At 36.7% G+C, this 24,689-nt stretch overlaps 2 protein-coding genes across 2 annotated transcripts; one reads left to right on the top strand and one right to left on the bottom strand.

Moving 5' to 3' along the window:
- The first annotated feature begins 2,820 nt into the window (after window positions 1–2,820).
- On the top strand, window positions 2,821–5,418 carry purbb (purine-rich element binding protein Bb). The gene has a single exon (XM_074618616.1). The coding sequence runs from the start codon at window positions 2,836–2,838 to the stop codon at window positions 3,832–3,834; it is 999 nt and encodes a 332-aa protein (XP_074474717.1). The 5' UTR covers window positions 2,821–2,835; the 3' UTR covers window positions 3,835–5,418.
- Window positions 5,419–17,859: 12,441 nt separating this feature from the next.
- il1b (interleukin 1, beta) lies at window positions 17,860–23,570 on the bottom strand. Its single transcript, XM_074618617.1, has 6 exons — window positions 23,366–23,570; window positions 22,276–22,315; window positions 21,357–21,549; window positions 20,374–20,547; window positions 19,680–19,810; window positions 17,860–18,549 (listed from the first exon to the last, which is right to left on the bottom strand). Exons 1-6 carry the CDS (start codon window positions 23,398–23,400, stop codon window positions 18,334–18,336), a joined length of 789 nt encoding a protein of 262 aa, XP_074474718.1. The 5' UTR covers window positions 23,401–23,570; the 3' UTR covers window positions 17,860–18,333.
- Between the last annotated feature and the right edge of the window lie 1,119 nt (window positions 23,571–24,689).

A 24,689-nucleotide genomic window follows, 5' to 3' on the forward strand; every position in this document is an offset into this window, starting at 1 on the left:
CTCAGAAAATTGTATGGAGTCTGGTTTGCTGATGATCCATACATCCTTGTGTACAAAATACTTCTCTTTAGGACTACAACTAAAGATTATTTTCATTGTCGATTAATCTGTTGATTATTTTCTTGATGAATCGATTAGTAGTTTGTTCTATAAAGTGGTGAAAAAATATGGATCAGTGTTTCCCAAAGCCAAAGATGACGTCGTCAAATGTCTCGTTTTGTCCACAACTCAAAGATATTCAGTTTACTGTCATAGAGGAGGAAAGAAACCAGAAATATTCACATATAAGAAGCTGCAATCAGAGAATTTTGACTTGTTTTTCTTCAGAAATTACTCAAACTGATGAATCAAAATAGTTGGTGATTAATTTAATAGTTAACAATTGTTGCAGCTCTTCTTCTCTGACGTATTCAGGACTTTGGGAACAGGGGTTTACCAAACCACCACAACCTGTTATCCAGCTCTAAAGTGGATCGACACCTTTAAGCTTTTCCCTATTTAGGCATCTGTTCATGTTCAACACATGAAATAAACAGGCTCTCTGATAAATAAGGTTTATATTAGACAACACAACACAACACAAGGTATATAAAGTGAAACAAAAACACCTCCAGAGTAGCGGTGGTGAACACTGCAGCTGTGGTTTCACCTGTGATCTCACGGGCGCTGCTGACAAGAAAATCCACCTGAAAAATGCAAATGCAATTGCAAATGTCCCCATTGTGGGACTAATAAAGGAATATCTTATCTGAAAACTGACCTGAGAGGAAAATGAAACTCTGCTGCTATCTGTGGGCAGAAATGGGTAATGCAGTAATAATGTAATAACTTGTTTACATGCAGCAGTGGTGGAAAGTAAAGAAATACATTTACATTTCTACTGAAGCACTGAGGTACTTGTACTTTGCTTGAGTATTTCCATTTTCTGCTACTTTATACTTCTACTCCACCACATCTCAGATGGAAATATTGTACTTCTTACTCCACTACATTTATCTTATAACTTATAAGTCACTTTGCAGATTCAGATTAATAACAAGAAATAAATGAGTGTAATTCACAAGCTACCTGACAGATAAAGTATATAAAATATTTGTAACATTAAAGTGATGAACCCATTAATGTATCAATTATTATAATACAGTGATATAATCTATTCTGAACTGGGTCATTCTTTTACTTTTGGTACTTTAAGTAACGAGTCAGCTCACTGGCTTTATGACTCTTATCTACTTGTAGCACTATATATATATAAAAATATATATATATATATTTTTAGTAATAATTTATTGGGAGTAACAATAGGTGTACAGAAACATACAAATAAAGCATATTTATCTATAGTAGGTCACAAAAATATTTTGCACATATAAAAACACAACCCAACAAGTAAATTTTTTTTTTTTTTTAATTGTAATGGAATATTTTATACTGTAGTATTGCTATTTTTACTCTTCTTCCACCACTAGCAATACCAGGTAGGTCACAAAAATATTTTGCACACATAAAAACACAACCCTGTATTTTTTTCCACTATAAAAATGAAGAAAAACAAAGTATGTCGACACATTTTACCAGCTGTAGCCAGATAATTAAAAAAAACAACATAATTTTCATCATATTATGTCATAAAAACAAAGAGATTTCACAACCAAGAGGGAGTAGTTAAAAAAAAAACAGTAGAAGAAGAACTACGCAACTGCTGAGGAGAGATTTCACATGTGGGTGTGACAGACAAAATCAAGGAACCAATGGGAAAGCTGTAACCGTGTGAACTTACGTGAGTGACAGACGGTTGGACCAATCACAGCGCTCCGTGAAGTAGCAGCCATAATGAGCGTGAAGGGGGTGTGCGCTGTATATTACCTGTATTTTTTTCTCCAGACTTCTTTCCACTATAAAAATGGAGAAAAACAAAGTATGTCGACACATTTACCACCTGTAGCCAGAAAATTTAAAAAAAAACATAATTTTCATCATATTATGTCATAAAAACAAAGAGATTTCACAACACAACATTTTATTGGAGTAATTTTGTTAGTGATATTGACTGGAAGAAAGTTTGGTCCTTACCGCAAAAGTTCCTTCTAAGAAATAAGGTAAAAGAGGTGTCATTTAAGTTGATCCACAGATTCTATCCAGTGAAACATTTCTTAGAAAAGTTAAAGAGTGACATAGATGTAAATTGTTCCTTCTGCGAATCACATCCTGAAACTTGCTCTCATTTATTCTGGTCCTGTAAATTTACATGTGAATTGTGGAAAGATATCAATAATTTTATACTTGTTAACATTTTCTCAGATTTTGCACTGTTCTATAGAAATATTAGCACTATTCCCAAAAAAAAAAAAAAAAAAAAATACAAACCTAAAAAAAATAAAAAAATAAAAATAAAAACCTTAAAAAAATAAAAACCTAAAAACTTAACTAAAAAAACAACTAAAAATAAAAACTTAAAACCCCCCCCCCAAAAAAATAAAAACATAAAAACTTCAAAAAAAAATTAAAAACTTAAAAAACAAAAAAACGAAAAAAAACTAAAGACAAAAAAAAAAAGGATACTGTCATTTCGAAAATTCACAACTAGAGGGAGCAGTTAAAAAAAAAACAGTAGAAGAAGTACGCAAACGGAAACCTCCATTTGACCAATGGATGACGAGAGATTCCACATATGGGCGTGACAGACAAAATCAAAGAACCAATGGGAAAGCTGTAACCGTGTGAACTTGTAGAGTGACAGACGTCTGGACCAATCACAGCGCTGCAGCCATAATGAGCGTGCAGGGGGCTGAGCGCAGAGAGCAGCTACGCAGCAGAGAGAGGCAGAGAGCCTGAATGGTGGAGCTGAAGATGGCGGATGGCGACAGTGGGAGTGAGCGCGGCGGTAGCAGCGGTGGAGGTGGTGGAGGTGGAGGAGGAGGAGGTAGTGGTGGTGGTGGAGGAGGTAGTGGTAGTGGTGGTGGCGGCGGCGGCGGCGGCAGCGGCAGCGGCGGCTTCCAGCACTTCCAGCGGGACCAGGAGACCCAGGAGCTGGCGTCGAAGCGCCTCGACATCCAGAACAAGCGCTTCTATCTGGACGTGAAGCAGAACAGCAAAGGAAGGTTCATTAAGATAGCTGAAGTCGGCGCCGGAGGCTCCAAGAGCCGGCTGACTCTCTCTCTGTCGGTGGCGGCGGAGTTCCGCGACTACCTCGGGGACTTCATCGAGCACTACGCCCAGCTGGGGCCTAGCAGTCCGGAGCAGATCGCCCAGAGCACCGCGGGAGAGGACGGCGGGCCTAGGAGAGCGCTGAAAAGCGAGTTCTTAGTCCGGGAGAACCGCAAGTACTACCTGGACTTGAAGGAGAACCAGAGAGGGAGGTTCCTTCGCATCAGGCAGACGGTGAATCGAGGACCAGGCTTCGGCGTTGGGGGCCCTGCGGGCGGCATGTTGTCCGGGCAGACCATCGCTCTGCCGGCCCAGGGGCTCATAGAGTTCCGAGACGCCCTCGCGAAGCTAATAGACGACTATGGAGGAGACGACGAGGAGCTGCTGGCCGGCGGCAGTGCTGCAGCAGGCGGCTACAGCGAGCTACCAGAGGGCACCTCCATCATGGTGGACTCCAAGCGGTTCTTTTTCGACGTCGGGTCCAACAAATACGGAGTGTTCCTGCGGGTGAGCGAGGTGAAGCCCAGCTACAGGAACTCTATCACCATCCCATTCAAGGCTTGGGGCAAATTCGGAGGAGCTTTCAGCAGATATGCAGAAGAGATGAAGGAGATCCAGGAGAGGCAGAGGGATAAGATGTACGAGAGGAGGGATGAGTCTGAAGGAGACGACGTGGAGGACGACTGATTTATTACAAAAAATATAAAATAAAAATGCAAACAGCTGTTTAGTCCAGACAGATCTGCAACATAGGGGTATTTTGCATAAAAGAAAGCAGAAAGTGCATGACAAATCGTGCTGTAATAGCCTACTAAAAAGTAATGTGGCGTTAAACAAACACAAAAAAACTAAAAAAAGTACATGTGCAGGGAATTAATGGTGTATTATCCTAAAAAGGTTGTAGGGTTTGAGAGGGGGTTGGAGTGTGAAAAGAAAAGTGGGGAAAACAAGTGATGTGTAAATGAGATATAAATCTCATTGGAGAGAGGTAAAAAAAAAAAGAGTGCTTTATTGTTAAAAGATAAAAGAAGAGAGAGAACCTACTAAAACCAGCAGATTTGGTTTTTATAACTAGAAATGAAGCCAATGAATGCTTTCCTATTTGCATAGTTTATATTTAAAAAAAAAATTAAAAAAGCTCCAAGTTTAAGGAGAAAGAGAGAAATAGCATCCATTGTATTCCTGTTCCGGTCCAGGTCTCTCCTCAGTGGGCAGATTGTGTGTTTTTGTTTTTTTTGCAAGTCAGTCAGACGAAGAAGAGGAATGTATAGAAAGCTGGATGTTTTGCATTTGATAGATATATATCAGCAGCTCACGGAGCCCTGCAGCACCATCAGCAGCATGCAGTTAATCGAAAAGATTACCCAAAATATTAGGGGGAAGTTACTGAGAGGATTATCTTTTAAAGCCCAAACAACGAGGGGCCTTGCGGACTAAACTAAAGCTTTGACTCCTGTAGTCAATTACAGTGCGGATCAGCTGGGTTTTATGTTATACATACAATCTGAGCAGTATTTTTTCAAAGCGTAATTCATAATGTCTTCAGTAAGATTTTACTTTCCTCACACCAGAGCATCCCTGGTGTTTGAGAAACGACGCCAACAAGTGGGGAGAGGACTGTCTTTAGTACCCCCACCCCCAACACCCCCAACACCCCCAACACCTCCAACACCTCCACCAATACCAACACCAACAAACTGGACTTTTAATGCTCCCACATGCCTCTATAAGGGTCCAAATATCTGGCATTCGGATGGGAGCGCTGCATCACCGGATACAGCCAAGCTTCTCTGACCTTCCAGCTCTGCCGGACTGCAGAGCGTCAGCGATGATGTTTTTTCCCCATCAGCCTCTCTGTCACGAGCAGAGCTGGACTGACGGACGGCTGTACGTCTCAACCAGCCACTGGCCGTTTCTTTCTGACGTAACATCTTCCAAACACGTGAAGAAGACCCTGGACAGAAACATATTGATGGATGGTTTTTTTTGTTGTTTTGTTTTCAAAAAGAGAACTATATTAAAAATGAGATTCTACTTATAGGAAAAAATATTACCGAACAAACCAGCAAAAGATATTTTGAAATACTTATAAAGGAAAAATGTATTGTGTAAAGGAATTTCAAGTCTAAAGATAATAATTATAATAATAATAAAAAAAAGGTTAATTTCTTAAAACAAAAGTTGTGACCCAATCCTCCAGATTATTTTTCATTTTGTTTTTCCTAGAGTGAAAGTATAACACTTCCTTAATTAAAACAACTTTAAATGCAATACCTGATGTTGTGACTGTATATTTTTAAGTACCTGTATTCATACTTAAAGATAATCTATTCGTTCTGCAGCCTCATTTTCTGAATGTGAACTCGAAGCAGCTGATGAAATGTCAATATCGATTATTTTCTTGATTAATTGATGAATCCTTTGGTCTATAAAAGGCCCGATGAGTTGAATTAATTATACGCACATCATGTAGGTGCGAGGCTATCAGAACAGCGTTGGTAAAGAAAAAGGTAACGCCTGCACAATACTCACAATATGTTAATATTTTATAACGCTTTGACCTGTAGTGGAGGAGTGTGCAGGCGTTACCTTTCTCTATAAAATGTCTGAAACCTAGAGGAAAATGTCCGCCACTGTTTTTTGAAGTCATTTAATTTGCTTATTTTTTATGCCCAGCAGTTCAAAACCCAAATATATTCAGTTTATAATGATTTTAAAACCGAGAAAAGCAGCATATCCTCACATTTTAAAGCTGATTTCTTTCTATTTTTACTTGATAAATTATTGAAATATTCAATCAATTATCGAAATAGTTCCCTAGCAATCAGCGTCGGTTTGTGTCGTCAGTTTTTTATCTTATTTTTCATACTTTCTGTCGTCATTTATTGGTCTAAAGTTGTGATTTACTGAGATAGGGTAATCTATTCATTAATTTACTGAATGTGAACAAGAAGCAGCTATGATTATTTTCACTATGGATTATTTTCTTGCTTAATTGATGAATCCTTTGATCTGTAAAATGACTGAAACATAGAGAAAGATGTCCGCCACAGTTTTCTAAAGTCATTTAAGTTGCTTATTTTTCAAACCAAAGATTTTTCTTCTATTTTTTTAATTGATAAGTTATTGAAATGTTTAATCAATCATCAAAATAGTTCGTTGGTTTGTGTTAAAGTACCCATCGCAAGTTCCTAAAGCCCAAGACGGCGTCTTCAAGTGCCCTTGTTTCGTCCGACCAACTGTTCAAAACCTAAAGATATTCAGTTTATAATGATTTAAAAAAGAGAAAAGCAGCACATCCTCACATTTTAAAGCTGAAACTAGAGATTTTTCTTCTATTTTTTCACTTGATAAATTATTGAAATATTTAATCAATTTTCAAAATAGTCCCCCTAGCAATCAGCATCAGTTTGTTGTCATTTATTTGTTTTATTTTTCATATTTTCTGAGGTCATTTATTGGCCTAAAGTTGTGTGATTTACTGAGATGGGTTTGAGGAATCCTTACTGGTAAATCCAACAATATCCAACCCAGACCAGGATTGTTTTGCTTTCACTTAAGAGAGGTCAGCTTGAGGATTTAAAAACTACATATTGGATTTGGTTTAAGGCTGCAACTAACGATTATCTTCATTATCGATCAATCGTTTGATCTATGAAATGTCAGAAAGCAGTTTAAAGTGCCCGTCGCAAGTTCCTAAAGCCTAAGATGACGTCTTCAAATGTCTTGTTTTGTCCGACCAACTGTTTAAAACCAAAATATATTCAGTTAAAAATCAAAGAAAACATGCAAATACTGCTTCCCGGGGCCGTGGCCAAAGCGTCACCGGGGCGGACTGTCCATAGTGCGCCCCAACTGCGTCTGCGGCGATGTCTGCAACCCACCCGACCCATCTTGAAACACGGACCAAGGAGTCTAATGCACGCGCGAGTCAGAGGGTGCAAGCAAAACCCCGTGGCGCAATGAAAGTGAGGGCCGGTGCGTGTCGGCTGAGGTGGGATACTGACCCAGCTTGGTCGGGCGCACCACCGACCCGTCTCGCCCAACACCGTTGGGGAGGTGGAGCGAGAGCACGTGCGATAGGAGACGAAAGATAGTGACGAGAGGTTAACGTCACGCTGCCGTAAAGTGGTATCGGAGCCGTTTTGCGATTACGAGTACATGAGCACAGTATCGGACCCGATACTGCTATCGGTATCGGTGCATCCTTAGTTAAAAGTATATTTACCTCCAAAATGTAGTAGCAACTAACAATTATTTTCATTATCGATTTAATCTGTTGATTATTTTCTCGATTAATCGATTAGTCGTTCGGTCTATAAAATGGTGAAAAATGACGATCAGTGTTCCCCAATGCCCCAAGATGACGTCCTCAAATGTCTGGCGTGTAATAAGCGGGATAATGTACATCAGATCTTTTACTTATGTAAAAGTAATAATACTACAGTGTAGAAATACTGAAAGTAAAAATATTCATCATGCAGAATGGCCCATTTATTTATATATATATATATATATATATATATATATATATATATATATATATATATATATATATATATATATACACACTTTATACTGCTGGGTATCTTTCCTGTGGATCAATAGTCTTATTGATATAATAATATAATTTATTTTCTGATTATATTTTGAATCTGTAAAGTAACTAAAGTCATCAAATACTGCTTTGTAGTTTAATAATATAAAAATAATTTGTTTTATTAATCTGAATCTGTAAAGTAACTAAAGCGGTCAGACAAGTGTAGTGGAGTAAAAAGTACAATATCTCCCACTGAGATGTGGTGGAGTAGAAGTATAAAGTAGCGGAAGTAAAGTACCTAAAAATAGTACTTAAAGGGATAGTTCTGATGTGTTGTAGTGGGGTTGTATGAGGTACTTCTCCATAGTCAGTGCATTACCTGCAAGGGCAACAAGGGCATAATGTGCGTTCATGCGTCTCTTTAGCTCCTCTCCAGTGGCTCCCTGTGGATTTTTAAAAAGAATTGGTGGAAATGAATAACAGTTTTTTTGTTTATATTTTCATTTTTATTCATCATTGTTGTAGGTCTATGGTACGACGGAACGACGGAGTATTAGGGCCACATTGAGGAAAAAAAATAAATCTGAGATTTCGAGAATAAAGTCATAATATTACGAGAAACAAGTCATAGGTTTACGAGAAAAAAAGTCGTAATATTATAAAGTAATTGTACATGTTATTTTCTTTTTTCTCGTAATATTAGGACTTTATTCTCATATTACGACTTTATTATCGTAAACTTCTGACTTTTTTCTCGTAATATTACGACTTTATTCTTGTAAACTTCTGATTTTATTCTCGTAAACTTCTGACTTTTTTCTCATATTAAAACTTTTTTCTCGTAATATCACGACTTTTTTTCTCGTAACATTACGACTTTATTGTGTAAATCTCAGATGTTTTTCCTTCAATGTGGCCATAATACTCCGTAGTACATTGTCTCTTTTGCCCTCACTGCATTAGACTTATATACTTTATACTTAGACTATAAACTGTGTTACCTTCATCACAATGATCAAATGTTTCGCGGCTCCAGACAGATTATTTATGTATTTATTTTTTGATAGTAAAGGTTGCTGACCCCCGGTCTCGTAAAGTTTGAGTAACACATGCGTTACAGTTGGCGTGACACGGCAGCTGCCTCTGAAGTTAATGAAGATCTTGTTCTTGAATCTGGTGTCAAGTCAACACGACGTGCCGGTTAGTCGTGGTCGTTCTGCCGTCTGAAACCAGCTCAGTGCTCTGATGAGGATGCTGTGAGGAAGCATACAGCTCAGCTTGTTTCCTGGTGTGAGGAGGAATGTGATCTTCCTCCTCCCCTCGTGCTGATCTCCTGTTGTTGCTTCTTCTTCTCCCTTTCTCCTCACTCCCCCCCCCCCCCCCCCCCCACTCGGTAGTACTCAGTACATTTGGCAGCTGTTAGTCGCTCCTGTGGACGCTGTGAGGGAGTGCTGACAGGACATGCTGGCTATTTTAATGTGGGAGGCCTCCACAGACTTGACATTCCTGGTCAAGGAGTCAGCTGTGCCGTTAGGACCTCGCTGCCTGCGGACGCCGCCGCTCGTACAACGGCGTGATTGTGCTGCTCACATGTGGCACACACAGTAGATCCTACTCTGTGTGCAGGCAGGTACTTCATAATATCCTATAGTCATAAGAGATGTGTTCGCGGTAGGTAGTAAGCCTCGTGTCTATTGGTTCATTCTTAAATCACTTTGTTGAGTTATTTAGTCCCTAATTGTTTTTATTGTCTCCTACAAGCTGCAACGTGAGTACATCTACTAAAGTACTGCACTAAAGTACAATTATGAGGTACTTTACTTGCCCCTTCATACTTCTACTCCACCACAAGAGAGAAATACTTTTGACTCTACTCACTTTTACAGCTATAATTACTTTATAGATAAATATTTAACATATATGATCTGTTTCAGAGGTGGAAGTAGTACTCAGATCTTTTACTTATGTAAAGGTAATAATACCACAATGCAGAAATACTCTGTTACAAGTAAAAGTCCTGCATTCAAAAAGTTACTTATCAAAAGTACAAAAGTATTAGCAATTAAATATACTTAAAAATTCTTTATTATATATTATATTAATTTACTTTAATGTGGCAGCTGGTAAAGGTGGAGCTCTTTTTGATTTCTTTATATACTGCTGGGTATGTTCATATATATTTATATATATTTATATTTATATATATATTTATATTTATATATATATATTTATATTTATATATATATATATTTATATTTATTTATATTTATATATATATATTTATATATATGTGTATATATGTATATATATACACCTGCAAATTAACTAAAGCTGATACTTACAAATTTAGTGGAGTAAAAGGTACTCACTCTATTCAAATATTTAATCGCAAATTAATTCCAAATTTCTTTATCAAAATGTTACTTTAAAGGGAGATTTGTCAAGTATTTAATCCTCTTATCAACATGGGAGTGGGTAAATGTGCTGCTTTATGCAAAATGTATGTTTATATTTATTATTGTAAATCAATTATCAACACAAAACAATGACAGATATTGATCCAGAAACCCTCACAGGTACTGCATTTAGCATGAAACAATATGCTCCAATCTTAACATGGCAAACTGCAGCCCAACAGGCAACAACAGCTGTCAGTGTGTCAGTGTGCTGACTTGACTATGACTTGCCCCAAACTGCATGTGATTATCATAAAGTGGGCATGTCTGTAAAGGGGAGACTCGTGGGTACCCAGAGAACCCATTTACATTCACACATCTTGAGGTCAGAGGTCAAGGGACCCCTTTGAAAATGGCCATGCCAGTTTTTCCTCACCAAAATTTAGCGTAAGTTTGGAGCGTTATTTAACCTCCTTCACGACCAGCTAGTATGACCTGGTTGGTACCAATGAATTCTTTAGGGTTTTCTAGTGTCATATGATACCAGTATCTTCAGTCTGTTAACTCTCCTAGAAAAAATGTCTCATGTGTTTGACCGAGACAAGACACAAATTGATTAAAAATAGGAACAATTCACGTCATGTTCTTGGAAGTCACAGTGCAGCAGAGCATGCCCTGAGAGAGGCACTCAGCTAGCACTTCCATTAATGAGCTCCTCTGTGCATATTCAAGCAGAAACGCTGCATGTAATGTCACATTTTACAAGATGACTTCATTCCCCGGAGCTCTGAGGTGAGAGGCCGGGCTCCTCTCGGTCCCTTAATGAGAGCAAACAGAACAAGTCCTCCACAGTGGCTGCTGCTACTCTAACTAAAAAATCACATGAAAATATATCGTATAGATATAAAAAGACTTGCAGCACAATATTGACAGACGTTGTCTCTGAGAGTACGAGGTGAATTATGTAACAGCGCAGTGACTCACTCTGTTTGGACGGAGTTGTTTTAGTCTTTTGTTTGAGGTTCAAGATATTCTGTCTAAAATGTATAAATATAACTAGCCGTTTTATTATGGTATTTCCATGGTTTCCAAAGAGAAAACTCAGACTCCAGATGGATGTAGCCTGTGTGCACTAGGCTTCATTGCTGATTCCTGATTATTGATTCCTCCCGACAATCGTCAGCAAAGCTCTGATTGTTTGATGGTTGTAAAGATGATCTTTCCAGATACCCTTGTGGTGTGAGGTATGTTGAGAAATCAGAAGTCCATCCTGGTCGCACCGATTTCAAATCGTAAATATTAAACATGTTCGGTATTTCCGATGGGATATCCTGTAGTGTGTAGGTAGTGTAACCCCGAGGACAGCCGATGACGCCGTCACGTGGGAAAGAACGACAGCTAATAGAGAACCAAGCTGATTGAAGAAGGAAGGACAACCACCACCGCCGTCATGAGCTAATGCTAAACGTGAAGCATAAAGTAGTACGATACGATACGATACAACTTTATTGTCAGTTTGCACTGAAATTCATTTTGCATCCATAGGCAGCTCAGTTTGAGAAAAAGTACACATACAAAGTAGTAAGATGGAGCTCAGAGATGGTGGAGCAACTTGTTTATTTAACGTGTCTCCATGACTTCATCCATCCATCCTTCGTCAATTTTCAGAACAAACTAACATCCTAATTCTTCCTGCCCGTCGTCCGCCATGTTTGTTTACACTAAAGTTTGATTGGCGACTGGGTTGCAGATAAACGTAGTGGAGTAAAAGTATGAAGTAAAATGGAAATGCTCAAGAAAAGTACCTCAAGTATACCAAACAGTACTTGAGTAAAGGTACTCTCCATCGCTGTAAATGTCTCCCCTTGTATCAGTTGGTCAATAACGAGTCTCAGGAGGTGTCCTAAGAACATTATAGTCCAGTGAGGGAGGGAATAATAGTTGCTCCACTTACAGTATGCCCCAAACATACAAGATACCGTTAATCACCACGAGCATTTTCTCCATCAAAGCCAGCAGAAATCCTCAACAGATCCATTATCCCCTTGCCAATCTTCATGAATATTCCTCTACTGTAAATGTGTTCACCTCTCAGCTGGAGAGCTGCGTGTCCCCGGTGACCTCCCATCACCACTTTCATCCCACTCTCACCTCCCGGGCAGCAGCGCAGCAGTGATGTGTGCAAGCATGCACATGTGAACAGTGGCTCTAATGCAGCCTGTGAGCAATGTAATACCTCACTAGGCAGCGAGCCAAATCAAGCCAGGATTATACCACATGCTCCCAGCAGTCCATTACTATCACGCCACCATCAGTCAGATCGCTGACATCTATAAATATGAGTGTGTGTGTGTCCTCAAGCAGTAGTGGAAGAAGTACTCAGATCTTTTACTTAGGTAAAGGTAGCAGTACTATAATGTAAAAATAAGAAAAAATCCGGCCTTGAAAATCTTGAAGTAAAATGCACTTAAAGTATCAAGACTAAAAGTACTTAAAGCAGAAAAAATATATCATTAGATTATTACTACAGCTGTCAATAGATTAAAATAGTTAATCGCAAATTAATCACACATTTTTTATCCGTTCAAAATGTCCCTTAAAGGGAGATTTGTCAAGTATTTAATCCTCTTATCAACATGGGAGTGGACAAATATGCTGCTTTATGCAAAATGTATGTATATATTTATTATTGTAAATCAATGAACAACACAAAACAATGACTTCAACAGACCTAAATATTACATATTATATCATTCGATTATTATTATTACTTGTACGATATGATACGATACACTTTATTGTCCCCGTCGGTAAATTTGTCCTGGATGCACACATGACATAATCGTCTTATGATATACCTGCCTCCATAGTAGTAATAATAGAAACATATAAACAAAGCAACATGTACTGAAGCATAACACAGCCACACATTACACATATCGTACATATAACACTAGGGATGCTAATTTTGAAACTGATAACCGACCCTCGTTAACCGATTATTAACCGCTAACCGACAAGATTTGTGCCTCGCATGCAGCGGTGTACCAGCTGCAGGAACACAAAAGATATTCGTTGACGGGAGTCCCCAGCTCACCGTCCGGGAGCGTTAACTAAGCAGCTACGATGCTGCGTTTACTGTCTCCAGTTCACCGTCCGGGAGCGTTAACTTAGCAGCTACGATGCTGCGTTTACTGTCTCCAGTTCACCGTCCGGGAGCGTTAACTTAGCAGCTACGATGCTGCGTTTACTGTCTCCAGTTCACCGTCCGGGAGCGTTAACTTAGCAGCTACGATGCTGCGTTCACTGTCTCTAGTTCACCGTCCGGGAGCGTTAACTTAGCAGCTACGATGCTGCGTTTACTGTCTCCAGTTCACCGTCCGGGAGCGTTAACTTAGCAGCTACGATGCTGCGTTTACTGTCTCCAGTTCACCGTCCGGGAGCGTTAACTTAGCAGCTACGATGCTGCGTGTAGTGTCGCGGACATGCAGCCACTTTCCCAGTAAAAGTCTCCACCGCACATTTAGTTTAGTTCAGCAGGTTGTCCGCTGTGTGTCTGCCCGGTGTAACTTTAGGGAGTGTCCAACAAACAGTGTGTGTATTTGTGCTACGTTAGCAGCTCTAGCATTGCCGGAGGCTTCGTGCTCGCCGGCGCCGCACATGTAGTCTGCGTAACTTTAGCGAGTTTCCAACAGACCGTGTGTGTGTGTTGGCGGTGAGTGTGAGGTTGTTGGTGGCGTTCTAGCTGTGAACGTAGGTGTAGCAGTGTGTGGACAGTCTATTTGTCGGTGAATAAATGCTACGACTCCTCTCCGCTCGAGCGAACCAGAGACCGGAGACACTTTCCTGTATCCTGCAACTGCGGCTGGACCAGGTGGACCAGCTTTTCTCAAGCCGCTCAGCTTTTGAAGTAATTATTAATATTTCTTTTAACCGATAGCGTGAATCTGATAAAATGCTTAATGTCGGTTAAACGGTTAATTATTAACGTCCCTATGTTACGCTACAATTGTTTAGCCTATTAAGTAGCATTACTTCCCTCTGAAATGTAGTGGAGTAGAAGTATAAAGGGGCATGTAATGGAAATACACAAGGACATCACAACTGTACTTAAGTACAGTACTTGTAGTCCGTCCACCACTGCCCTCGTGTGTGTGTGTGTGTGTGTGTGTTTATTTGGGTTAAAGTGACATTCAGGTTGCAGAAGAGCTGAAATCCAGAGGGGGGAAAAGGTGCTTGGAGACAGACGGAGAGTATCTGCAGAGAGTGAGGAGGATGATGATGATGATGATTGAGGGGGGGAGGAAGACGAGAAAGAGAAGGAAGAGAGAGAGAGAGAGAGAGAGAGAGAGAGAGAGGTGCACGAGAGGAGCCCATGTTTGTAGGAAGCAGAGAAACAGGGACAGCGGCGGGGAGGGATCCTCCGTTAGCAGGAGGAAGCATGATCCCGCTGTGAGGCCGGGCTGCTGCTGGGGCTATATTTAGCTTCTGTTGCCATGTGCCGGGAATGTGCATGGCAGAGGGAGGCACACACACTATCACAGGCCCACACACACACACACACAATAGGTTTCACTACTGGTCATGCACTCCTGCACATGGGAGTGTGTGTGTGTGCAGTTTCAGGGATGTGATTCAAGTTTTTCTCGTGATTTAGCGTGCATACTGACACATGATTTCTATCCGTCTTAGGCAGATCTGAAGGAAGGTTGTTGTGAAGATTGTCGTGCTGTCTATAAATTATAAAACGGATTAATTCAACCTTTTAAAAACAGGTTGATAAAGACGGCGTGTATCCTCAAGGACGGGAGAATGAAAGCCGTTCATGTTTCCCCTTCAGCTCGTGACCTCCTCAGCTCCCGTTTTCGCCTCTTTAAAGTTAAATGCACATCGCTCCATAATCTGCTTTACGCACCCGCGGTGTGGCTCAGCATCGCTCAGCATCGCTCATTGGTGGTGTAGTCGAGTCAAGAATCAGCCCGAGGTGTCGCCATGCAAACCCGAGCGGGCTGTGCCAATGAGGAGAGGTCGACCGCCTCTCTGCCGCCTCTGATTGGGGGACTTTCTTTAAGTCGCTTTTTGTGAAGTGTTAGAGCAGATTGACATTTAATTTGGGGAGTGCTGTGAAATTCAGATTACAGGCCGTTGTGCATGTTTCTCTGGTGAATGTTCTGTGTCACCAGCAGAGGACATCGTCGTCCTAAATTATATTAAAACTGGTTGCAGGAGGAAGTGGAGCCAGTTATGTGCAGCTGTAAAGGACTGACCAGGTAAAAAAGATAGAGGAAATATAACGCTTGGGCGATTAAAAAGAGGTCAACAAAACAGATCTGAATGCCTTTCTCAATATATGTCGTGTGGCTCGCTTCATATCTTTAAATACGTTTGGTATATATATATATTTTTTACCCTAATCAATAATTTTGACTTTTTAATCTCATAATTTTGACCTTTTGTCTCATAATTTTGACTATTCATCTCAATTTTTGACTTTTTATCTCATAATTTTGACTATTTATCTCATAATTTTTGACTTTTTATCTCATATTTCTTTTTTACTTTTTATCTTATAATTTTTACTTTTTATCTTAAAATTGACTTTTTATCTCTTATTTTTGACTTTATCTTATAAGTTTGACATTTTATCTCATTATTTTTTAATTTTCCAAATTGTAACTTATCTGATAACTTTGATTTTGTATCTCATAATTTTGAGTTTTATTTCATTATTTAGATTTTTATCTCGTAATTCTGACTTAATCTCATATTTATTAATAATACATTTTATTTATATAGCACTTTTCTGTAAACTCAAAGACACTTTACACAGATAAAATAATCATAAAACAAGGACATCATAAAAATATAAAACACACAATATTAATCATTCATTAAAAGCAGTTCTAAAAAGGTGAGTTCTGTATATTTAAAACATTTTATCTGAAAATTCTGACTTTATATATTTTTTAATTTTCCAAATTGTAACTTCTCATTATTTTTATTTATTTTATTATTTATTTTTATTCTTTTTAATCTCATAATTTTGACTCTTTATCTCATAATCTTTACTTTTTATCTCATAAATTTTACTTTTGATTTTTTATCCCATAATTTTGACTTCATCTCGTATTTTTTACTTTTTATCTGAAAATTCTGACTTTATTTCATAATTTTTACTTTTATCTTTATTTTCTAAATTGTATTTCATATGATAATTTGGAGTTTCTATCTCATAATTTTGAGTGTTATATCATAATTTTGACTTTTATCTCATTATTTTGAGTGTTATATCATAATTTTTACTTTTATCTAATAATTTTGAGTGTTATATCATAATTTTTACTTTTATCTCATAATTTTGAGTGTTATATCATAATTTTTACTTTTATCTCATAATTTTGAGTGTTATATCATAATTTTTACTTTTATCTCATAATTTTGAGTGTTATATCATAATTTTTACTTTTATCTAATAATTTTGAGTGTTATATCATAATTTTTACTTTTATCTTTATTTTCTAAATTGTATTTCATATGATAATTTGGAGTTTCTATCTCATAATTTTGAGTGTTATATCATAATTTTTACTTTTATCTAATAATTGAGTGTTATATCATAATTTTTACTTTTATCTCATAATTTTGAGTGTTATATCATAATTTTTACTTTTATCTCATAATTTTGAGTGTTATATCATAATTTTTACTTTTATCTAATAATTTTGAGTGTTATATCATAATTTTTACTTTTATCTCATAATTTTGAGTGTTATATCATAATTTTTACTTTTATCTCATAATTTTGAGTGTTATATCATAATTTTTACTTTTATCTCATAATTTTGAGTGTTATATCATAATTTTTACTTTTATCTAATAATTTTGAGTGTTATATCATAATTTTTACTTTTATCTTTATTTTCTAAATTGTATTTCATATGATAATTTGGAGTTTCTATCTCATAATTTTGAGTGTTATATCATAATTTTGACTTTTATCTCATTATTTTGAGTGTTATATCATAATTTTTACTTTTATCTAATAATTTTGAGTGTTATATCATAATTTTTACTTTTATCTCATAATTTTGAGTGTTATATCATAATTTTTACTTTTATCTAATAATTTTGAGTGTTATATCATAATTTTTACTTTTATCTTTATTTTCTAAATTGTATTTCATATGATAATTTGGAGTTTCTATCTCATAATTTTGAGTGTTATATCATAATTTTGACTTTTATCTCATTATTTTGAGTGTTATATCATAATTTTTACTTTTATCTCATAATTTTGAGTGTTATATCATAATTTTTACTTTTATCTCATAATTTTGAGTGTTATATCATAATTTTTACTTTTATCTAATAATTTTGAGTGTTATATCATAATTTTTACTTTTATCTTTATTTTCTAAATTGTATTTCATATGATAATTTGGAGTTTCTATCTCATAATTTTGAGTGTTATATCATAATTTTGACTTTTATCTCATTATTTTGAGTGTTATATCATAATTTTTACTTTTATCTCATAATTTTGAGTGTTATATCATAATTTTGACTTTCTATCTCATAATTCTTATTGAATGTTTATCTCATAATGGACATTAAAGGCAGTTGACATACTTAAGACAGAAATTGAACCCCATACCACATGTATGGGGTTTACACAGATGTTTAAGGCATTTCAACTATCTGAATGCTTTAGAGATTTTAATGTTATTTTGAACATGATTTGACGACTGGAAGGAGAAAAAGGGGGAAAACCTGGGACACCGAATTACTCTTTCATGTTTAATGTATGATTTGCAAAAAGGCGTGTCATTCATATCCTTCAGGGAAACACTGGGTTTAAAACCAGAGTTTATAAACACTCCTATAATACAACATCAGAAAACAAATACACAGAATATTCAAATTAATTTAACGCATTAAAAAAAGAAGAAATAAGAAATACATTGAACTTAATGAACAATAATAAAGGAAATGAATCAGTAGCTTTGAGGAATATCCTGTTACAGCTTTCTCTACCAAAGTAGATAAATTTGGATTGTACAAATCATTTTGTCAGTGAGTAAAAATAATATAAAGTAAAAACTGTTTTTAGTGAATTATTAGCTATATATATCTACCTCATTACAGTTTGTTATCACAGACGATGGCTCCATCTAGTGGAGAGGCAGAATAAAGGTTCAAATCCTCAGCATAATTCTGGATACATTCAAACCGTACAACTAGCAAAACGTTTTAGTTTATGTTGAAGCACATGAGACGGTTATCGGCATCCACTGTACACATCTCAACAGCCTGGCGTTCGTCCTCACAGGAAGTGCTGATGAACCATCCGGGATACTTGACGGACTCAAAAGTGTTCAGAGAGACTCCCTGGGTTGACTTGTAGAAGAGGAACCGGTCCATGTTTCCAGCGTCGCTGATCTTTTTTAAATTCTGCACATTGCATTCCTGCCACAAGACACATAAAGAGAAAACATCTCATATTGATTATTTGATTTATGGAAGCACAGTTCTAACTGTATACAGAAAAAAACATCGATGAAATGTTAGACATGATTAAAACAAGCTCGTGTTAGGTCAAATCTTTAATTTACTAAGTCAAGTTTGAGACGAGATAAAACTCAGAATCATGAGATAAAAAGTCAAATTTATGAGAAAGTATAAATTACGAGATAAAGTCAGAATTAAGAGATTAAAAGTCAAATTTTATGACTTAATAAATCAAAATTAAGTGATAAAAAGTCAAATTTAAGAGACAAAAAAAATCGAAATGAGATTTAAAGTAAATTTATGAGATAAATCAATTTTATGAGAAAAAGTATAAATTATGAAATAAAGTCAAAATTCAAATTATGAGATAAAAATTCAAAATTAAGTGATTAAAAAGTGAAGTTTATGAGGTAAGAAGTCAAATTTATGAGATAAAAAGTCCAAAGTATGAGACAGAGTCAAAATTATTAGATAAAAAGTACAAATTAAGAGATAAAAAGTAAAAATGAAGTGATTAAAAAGTTAAATTCATGAGATAAAAAGTACAAATTAAGAGATAAAGTCAAAATAAGGTGAAATAAAGAAATAAAGAGATACAAATAAAATTAAGTGATTAAAAAGTCCAAGTTATGAGACAAAGGTAAAAATTATGAGATAAAAAGTATGATTTATGAGGAGTCATTATTATGAGATAAAAGGTCAACATTATGAGATAAAGGTCAGAATTATGAGATAAAAATTCTAAATTATGAGATTAAATACTCAAAATTATGATAAAAGGTACAAATTTAAACATTATGAATAAAAAGTATAAATTATAAGATTAAAAAAAAGTCAGAATTATGATTAAAAAGTCAAAATTAATGTTTAGGGTTAAGGTTATAGGCAAGTAGTGGTTATAGTAAAGGTTAGGGTAAGTCTCCAGGACATGAATGTAAGTCTATGTAATGTCTCCAAAAGTCACCTAAGTAAACGTGTGTGTGTGTATGTGGTTTGTACAGCTACCTCTGTGAGGACCAAGTTGCATCTTAGACCGTCAGAGTGAGGACATTTTTCTAAAGTGAGGATTGTGTGTTTGTATTGCTCACCTCCAGCTTCAACACAGCTTTGCCATCTTCCATAGAGCAGGAAATGTGCAAGTCGGTGTTGGTGATGGACAGGAGGACAGATTGACCAGATGAGAAGGAGGAAGTCATGTACCTCGCCAGTTTAAATGTCACTAATGTGGAAAAAAACTGAATTTTAATGTTTATTTAAAGACATCACAGTGTTGTATTGGAGGATATTTGTTTTGGTCTCAACTGTGGAAGAAGTACTCAAGTCCTTTACTTAAGTAAAAGTAGAAATAATCTATTACAAGTAAAAGTCCTGAAATCTAAATTTCACTCAAGTAAAAGTACAGAAGTATTATCAGCAAAATGTACTTAAAGTATGAAAAGTGAAAGCACTCATTATGCAGAATGGCTCCTTTCATAGTATCAGACAAATGTAATTAAGTACAATACTCAAGTAGAGTGCAAGTATGTCAAAATTGTACTTAAGTGCAATACTTGAGTACCTGTACTTAGTTAAATCCCACCACTGAAAAATACTATATTACAAGTATAAGTCCTGCTTTCCAAACTTTATTTAAGTAACAGTACAGAAGTATTATCAGCAAAATGTACTTAAAGTATGTCAAATAAATGTAGTGCAGTAAAAAGTACAAGTAGAGAAGTGGTATAAAGTTGCATAACAATGGAAATACTCAAGTAAAGTACAAGTAAATGTACTTTTCATTACCTTTGCGTTCACAGTTTCCTCCACTCAGAGTGATGGCCTGCAGTTTTAAGTCTCCCGATGTGACGACGTCTTTCTTTGAGGTGTCACACAGAGTGCACCGATCCTCGCTGTTCATACGCAGGAATATTTTGTTCACTCCTGCGGACGAGCTCTCGGTCGCCGCGACGATGGTTTCTGTGGAGAGATGGAGGCAGCTTTAAGAAAAGGAGAAATGGAGCTGAAGTCATAAAAAAACATACAGTATATTGATAGGAAGTGAAAGTCAATTATTCGTTCCATTGATCAGCGCCCAGCAGCAGAGCTACGCTTCCGCCATTTTGGACTGAAAGCGACTACCGGACGCCAATAAAACGTCCGCTTTCAAAGAGCCGTACAAAAGTAAAACTAAATTATTTCTATTCTATTGTCATATTTAATGTCTCTCCTGAAATGGCCTGTGTTTTTATCTTATAATTTTGACTTTTTATCTCACAATTTGGATTTTTATCCCATAATTTTGACTTAATTTCAATTTTTTTTTTACTTTTTATCTGAAAATTCTGATTCTTTCATAATTTTGACTTTTATCATGTTTCAATATCTAAATTGTAACTTATCTGATCATTTTGACATTTATTTTAGAATTTATACTTTTTATTTAATTATTTTTTTTTTTCTCAATTTTGATTTAATTTCATATTTTTTTACTTTTTATCTGAAAATTCTGACCTTTTATAATTTTTGATTTTAATTTTATTTTAGGTTTATTTATTTTTAGTTTTCTATCTTCTTATGATACCAGTATCTTCACTCTAGCTTTAAAACTGAGCCGCTACAACCTAAAAATCACAAGTTGCGTTAATGCGGCAAAGAAATTTGTGGCATTAAAACAAATTTGCGTTAACGCGTTATTGAGGCGTTCACTTTGACAGCCCTAATTATTGGAATTGTTAAAAATGTCAATGGGATTTTGAATGAGGTTTTCTGGTGGCGTTGTTACCCACCGGTCACCAGGCTCTCCATGATGGCGCTGCAGAGCTCTTCATCTCTGAGCTCCCTGCCACAGTGAGTCAGGGCCTTTTTCATCTTGTTCACGGCCAGCAGCAGATAAGCGCAAGACCGCAGGGTGGTGAAGTCGTGGGAAACCACCAGGTTCAGTCCCTCGTTGAGTCTGAAGAAAGTGTCATCCTGAACATCCTGCAAACACACACACACACAAACAGAAGAGAAACCATCACGTCACGTCGTCGTGCAGGTGCTTCCTCTCATCTGAGTCATACAGTTTGTGTTGATGCTTAAATAAATAAAATTAAAATTTGGATACGTAATACATTCTGGGCCTCTCACATGTATGTATTTTAACTTCGACATGTCGTGTATTTTAACTCTTGCATACGCACTTTTCTTATATATTATATACTGTATATTATCAAGCTCACATTTATATTTAGACTCTTGCATGATGTATAATCACATGCATATACCAGCAGTTAATTGATCCTAATAACAAGTATTGTGTGTGCATCCAAAGCCTGTCAGTTAAATATGAACCCGCACCTTCTGTATTTGGATCAAGTAGCTCCACGCATCAGTTTTTTCAATGTGCCAGATACATATTTAATCAATATTTTAGTAAATACAATACTCAACCTTGATTAAATACATATATTGTATTCATACATACAAATATTCTCATCTCACATACATATATTCTTTATAATATCTAATATTTAAAAAGTTTTTTATGAGGGGAGCATTTTTAAACGTCAATATCGAAGGCGATCATGTTCATTTAATTATAGGAAGCTAAAATCGTGATTAATATTTGATTAATTGTGCAGCCCTACATACTGTACACGTGAGAGGAAGTGAGTTATGGCTTGCTTACAGGGCCTCTAATAAATAAATAATATATCATCTTACCGTCATGTTGTCACAGCTCACCTCATCTAAGTCGGATGAGCTGAAATACAAAACAGATAAATATTAATAGATTAGTTTATTTAATCGACAGATCTGTAAGTAAGAGTTTCTCCACTTAAAGCACCACTTTAAATCTGGTGTTTATCAGAAATGTGCTCATAGATTTCTTGAAAATAAGTCTTTCAGCATGAAAAAGGAATAGAAAATAACCCTACAAATAAATAAATGTTCTTAATTAGCAGTTGCAATGCTTCTATCCCTTATATTAGAATACTTAATGACATATACCTGTAATTAATCAGTTTTACCAAGCCCAATTCTCAGTGGTGGAAGAAGTATTCAGATCCTTTACCACACTGTGAAAATACTCCACTACAAGTACATGTCCTGCATTCAAAACTTACAGAAAGTAAGTAATTATCAGCAAAATATAGTTAGATTACTTAAAGTAAAAACAGTCATTGTGCAGTAAATATACTTACAGTAAAAGTATTCATTTTGCAGTAAAATATACTCAAAGTACTTGAAGTAAAAATATTAATTGTGCCGTAAAATATACTTAGAGTAAAAGTATTCCATGTGCATTAAATATAGTTAGAGTAAAAATATTAATTTTGCAGTAAAATAGGGAAAAGTATTCATTGTGCAGTAAAATAATCTTCGAGTAAAAGTATTCGTTGTGCAGTAAAATATACTTAAAGTACTTAAAGTAAGAGTATAGCTGTGTCAGTAATGTGTTTGTGAGAACCACGAAAAACAGCCTTTTCTCAACACTTAAAGGAAAACTTCATCCTTAAAGTAGCAGAAAATCTGAATACTCACATAAAGTACAAGTACCTCAAATTAGTGCTTAATTAAATGTACTTAGTTATATTCCACCACTGCTAATTTCCACAGTTGTTTCCATCATGTTTTGTTCGGCAACATGCCCGAGGTTAGTGAGAAGTGAAACACGCTGCCAGACCGACCGGAGCTCTTCCCTTTTTAGTGAAACTCCTGCTTCACTTTCGCTCACGTTGACACTACAATTACACATTTTTCACTTGTAATCTTGAAGGAAATAATGTAAGTTTAGGCACAAACAACTTACCTGTCTAAAGCATCGGACAGATTGAAGTCGCACATCGTCTTGATGAATTAAATAATGATTAAATATGAAAAGTAACTGATATCACTGGAGCTTCTAGTTGATAGCCTCGTCCCACCTGCAGGCTGACTGATGCTCCGTCTGAGCGTCTCTCGTCTTTGTAACCTCTCAGCTTCCTGGTTTAGGTTGTGGTTTCACACGTTAACCCTCTGCCACCAGCGATCCCAACCGACTTTACTGTCTGTTATAGGCTGTGGCAGGTTTTACAGCTAGAGTGAAGCTACAGATATCATATAAAAAGAAAAACCTAAGGAATCCATTGGTACCAACCATGCCGTGCTAACTTGTTGGGACAGAGGTTAAATAACGCTCCAAAGTTGGGCTAAAATCCCCTTTACAGACATGCCCACTTTATGATAATCACATGCAGTTTTTTGAATGCAGTGTTGTTTTCTCCTATTCTAAAATGGTTTGTTTGAATATTTCTGCATACTGGGGTCCCTAAACAGTCTTGGAATTACATAAATTGGGTCTCACTGTAAAGCTGAGACTCTTGTGGATCCAATGAGCCCAACTGTATTCATGTGTGATGGTGTTAGTCCCCATAGGAGACATTTCATTGACCTCACTGTATAAAATGACCTGTGGTGACCTCTAGGATAATCACAGCCTCATGAAACTTTACAGCCACAAACTAGAGACCTAGAGCATTCAGAGGATGGATGGATCAGACTAGAGACCTAGAGCATTCAGAGGATGGATGGATCAGACTAGAGACCTAGAGCATTCAGAGGATGGATGGATCAGACTAGAGACCTAGAGCATTCAGAGGATGGATGGATCAGACTAGAGACCTAGAGCATTCAGAGGATGGATGGATCAAACTAGAGACCTAGAGCATTCAGAGGATGGATGGATCAAACTAGAGACCTAGAGCATTCAGAGGATGGATGGATCAGACTAGAGACCTAGAGCATTCAGAGGATGGATGGATCAGACTAGAGACCTAGAGTATTCAGAGGATGGATGGATCAAACTAGAGACCTAGAGCATTCAGAGGATGGATGGATCAGACTAGAGACCTAGAGCATTCAGAGGATGGATGGATCAAACTAGAGACCTAGAGCACTCAGAGGATGGATGGCTTTCCTAGCTAGACTGACAATAAGGAGCTTTCTGAGCAGTTTACACAACAGAAGTGCAAAAATTTAGCATCAAATCTGTGTAACAAACGGTATCTGTGACGGAATTTTCCATCAATTCCTTTCTCCTTGGTCGGGCGGTCAGAGTGTCTCTCAGAGACTCCCTCGTGTTTATATTATTGAGT

The sequence above is a fragment of the Sebastes fasciatus genome, chromosome 19 (assembly GCF_043250625.1).
Source record: "Sebastes fasciatus isolate fSebFas1 chromosome 19, fSebFas1.pri, whole genome shotgun sequence".
Taxonomy (NCBI): domain Eukaryota; kingdom Metazoa; phylum Chordata; class Actinopteri; order Perciformes; family Sebastidae; genus Sebastes; species Sebastes fasciatus.

Coding starts and splice junctions, on each gene's coding strand:
- purbb (XM_074618616.1), top strand. CDS start 2,836: ATGGTGGAGCTGAAGATGGCGGATGGCGACAGTGGGAGTGAGCGCGGC.
- il1b (XM_074618617.1), bottom strand. CDS start 23,400: ATGTGCGACTTCAATCTGTCCGATGCTTTAGACAG. Junction 21,550..22,275: donor TGAGCTGTGACAACATGACG/GTAAGATGATAT, acceptor GTGTGTTTGCAG/GATGTTCAGGATGACACTTT. Junction 19,811..20,373: donor AGGAAACTGTGAACGCAAAG/GTAATGAAAAGT, acceptor TTTCCACATTAG/TGACATTTAAACTGGCGAGG.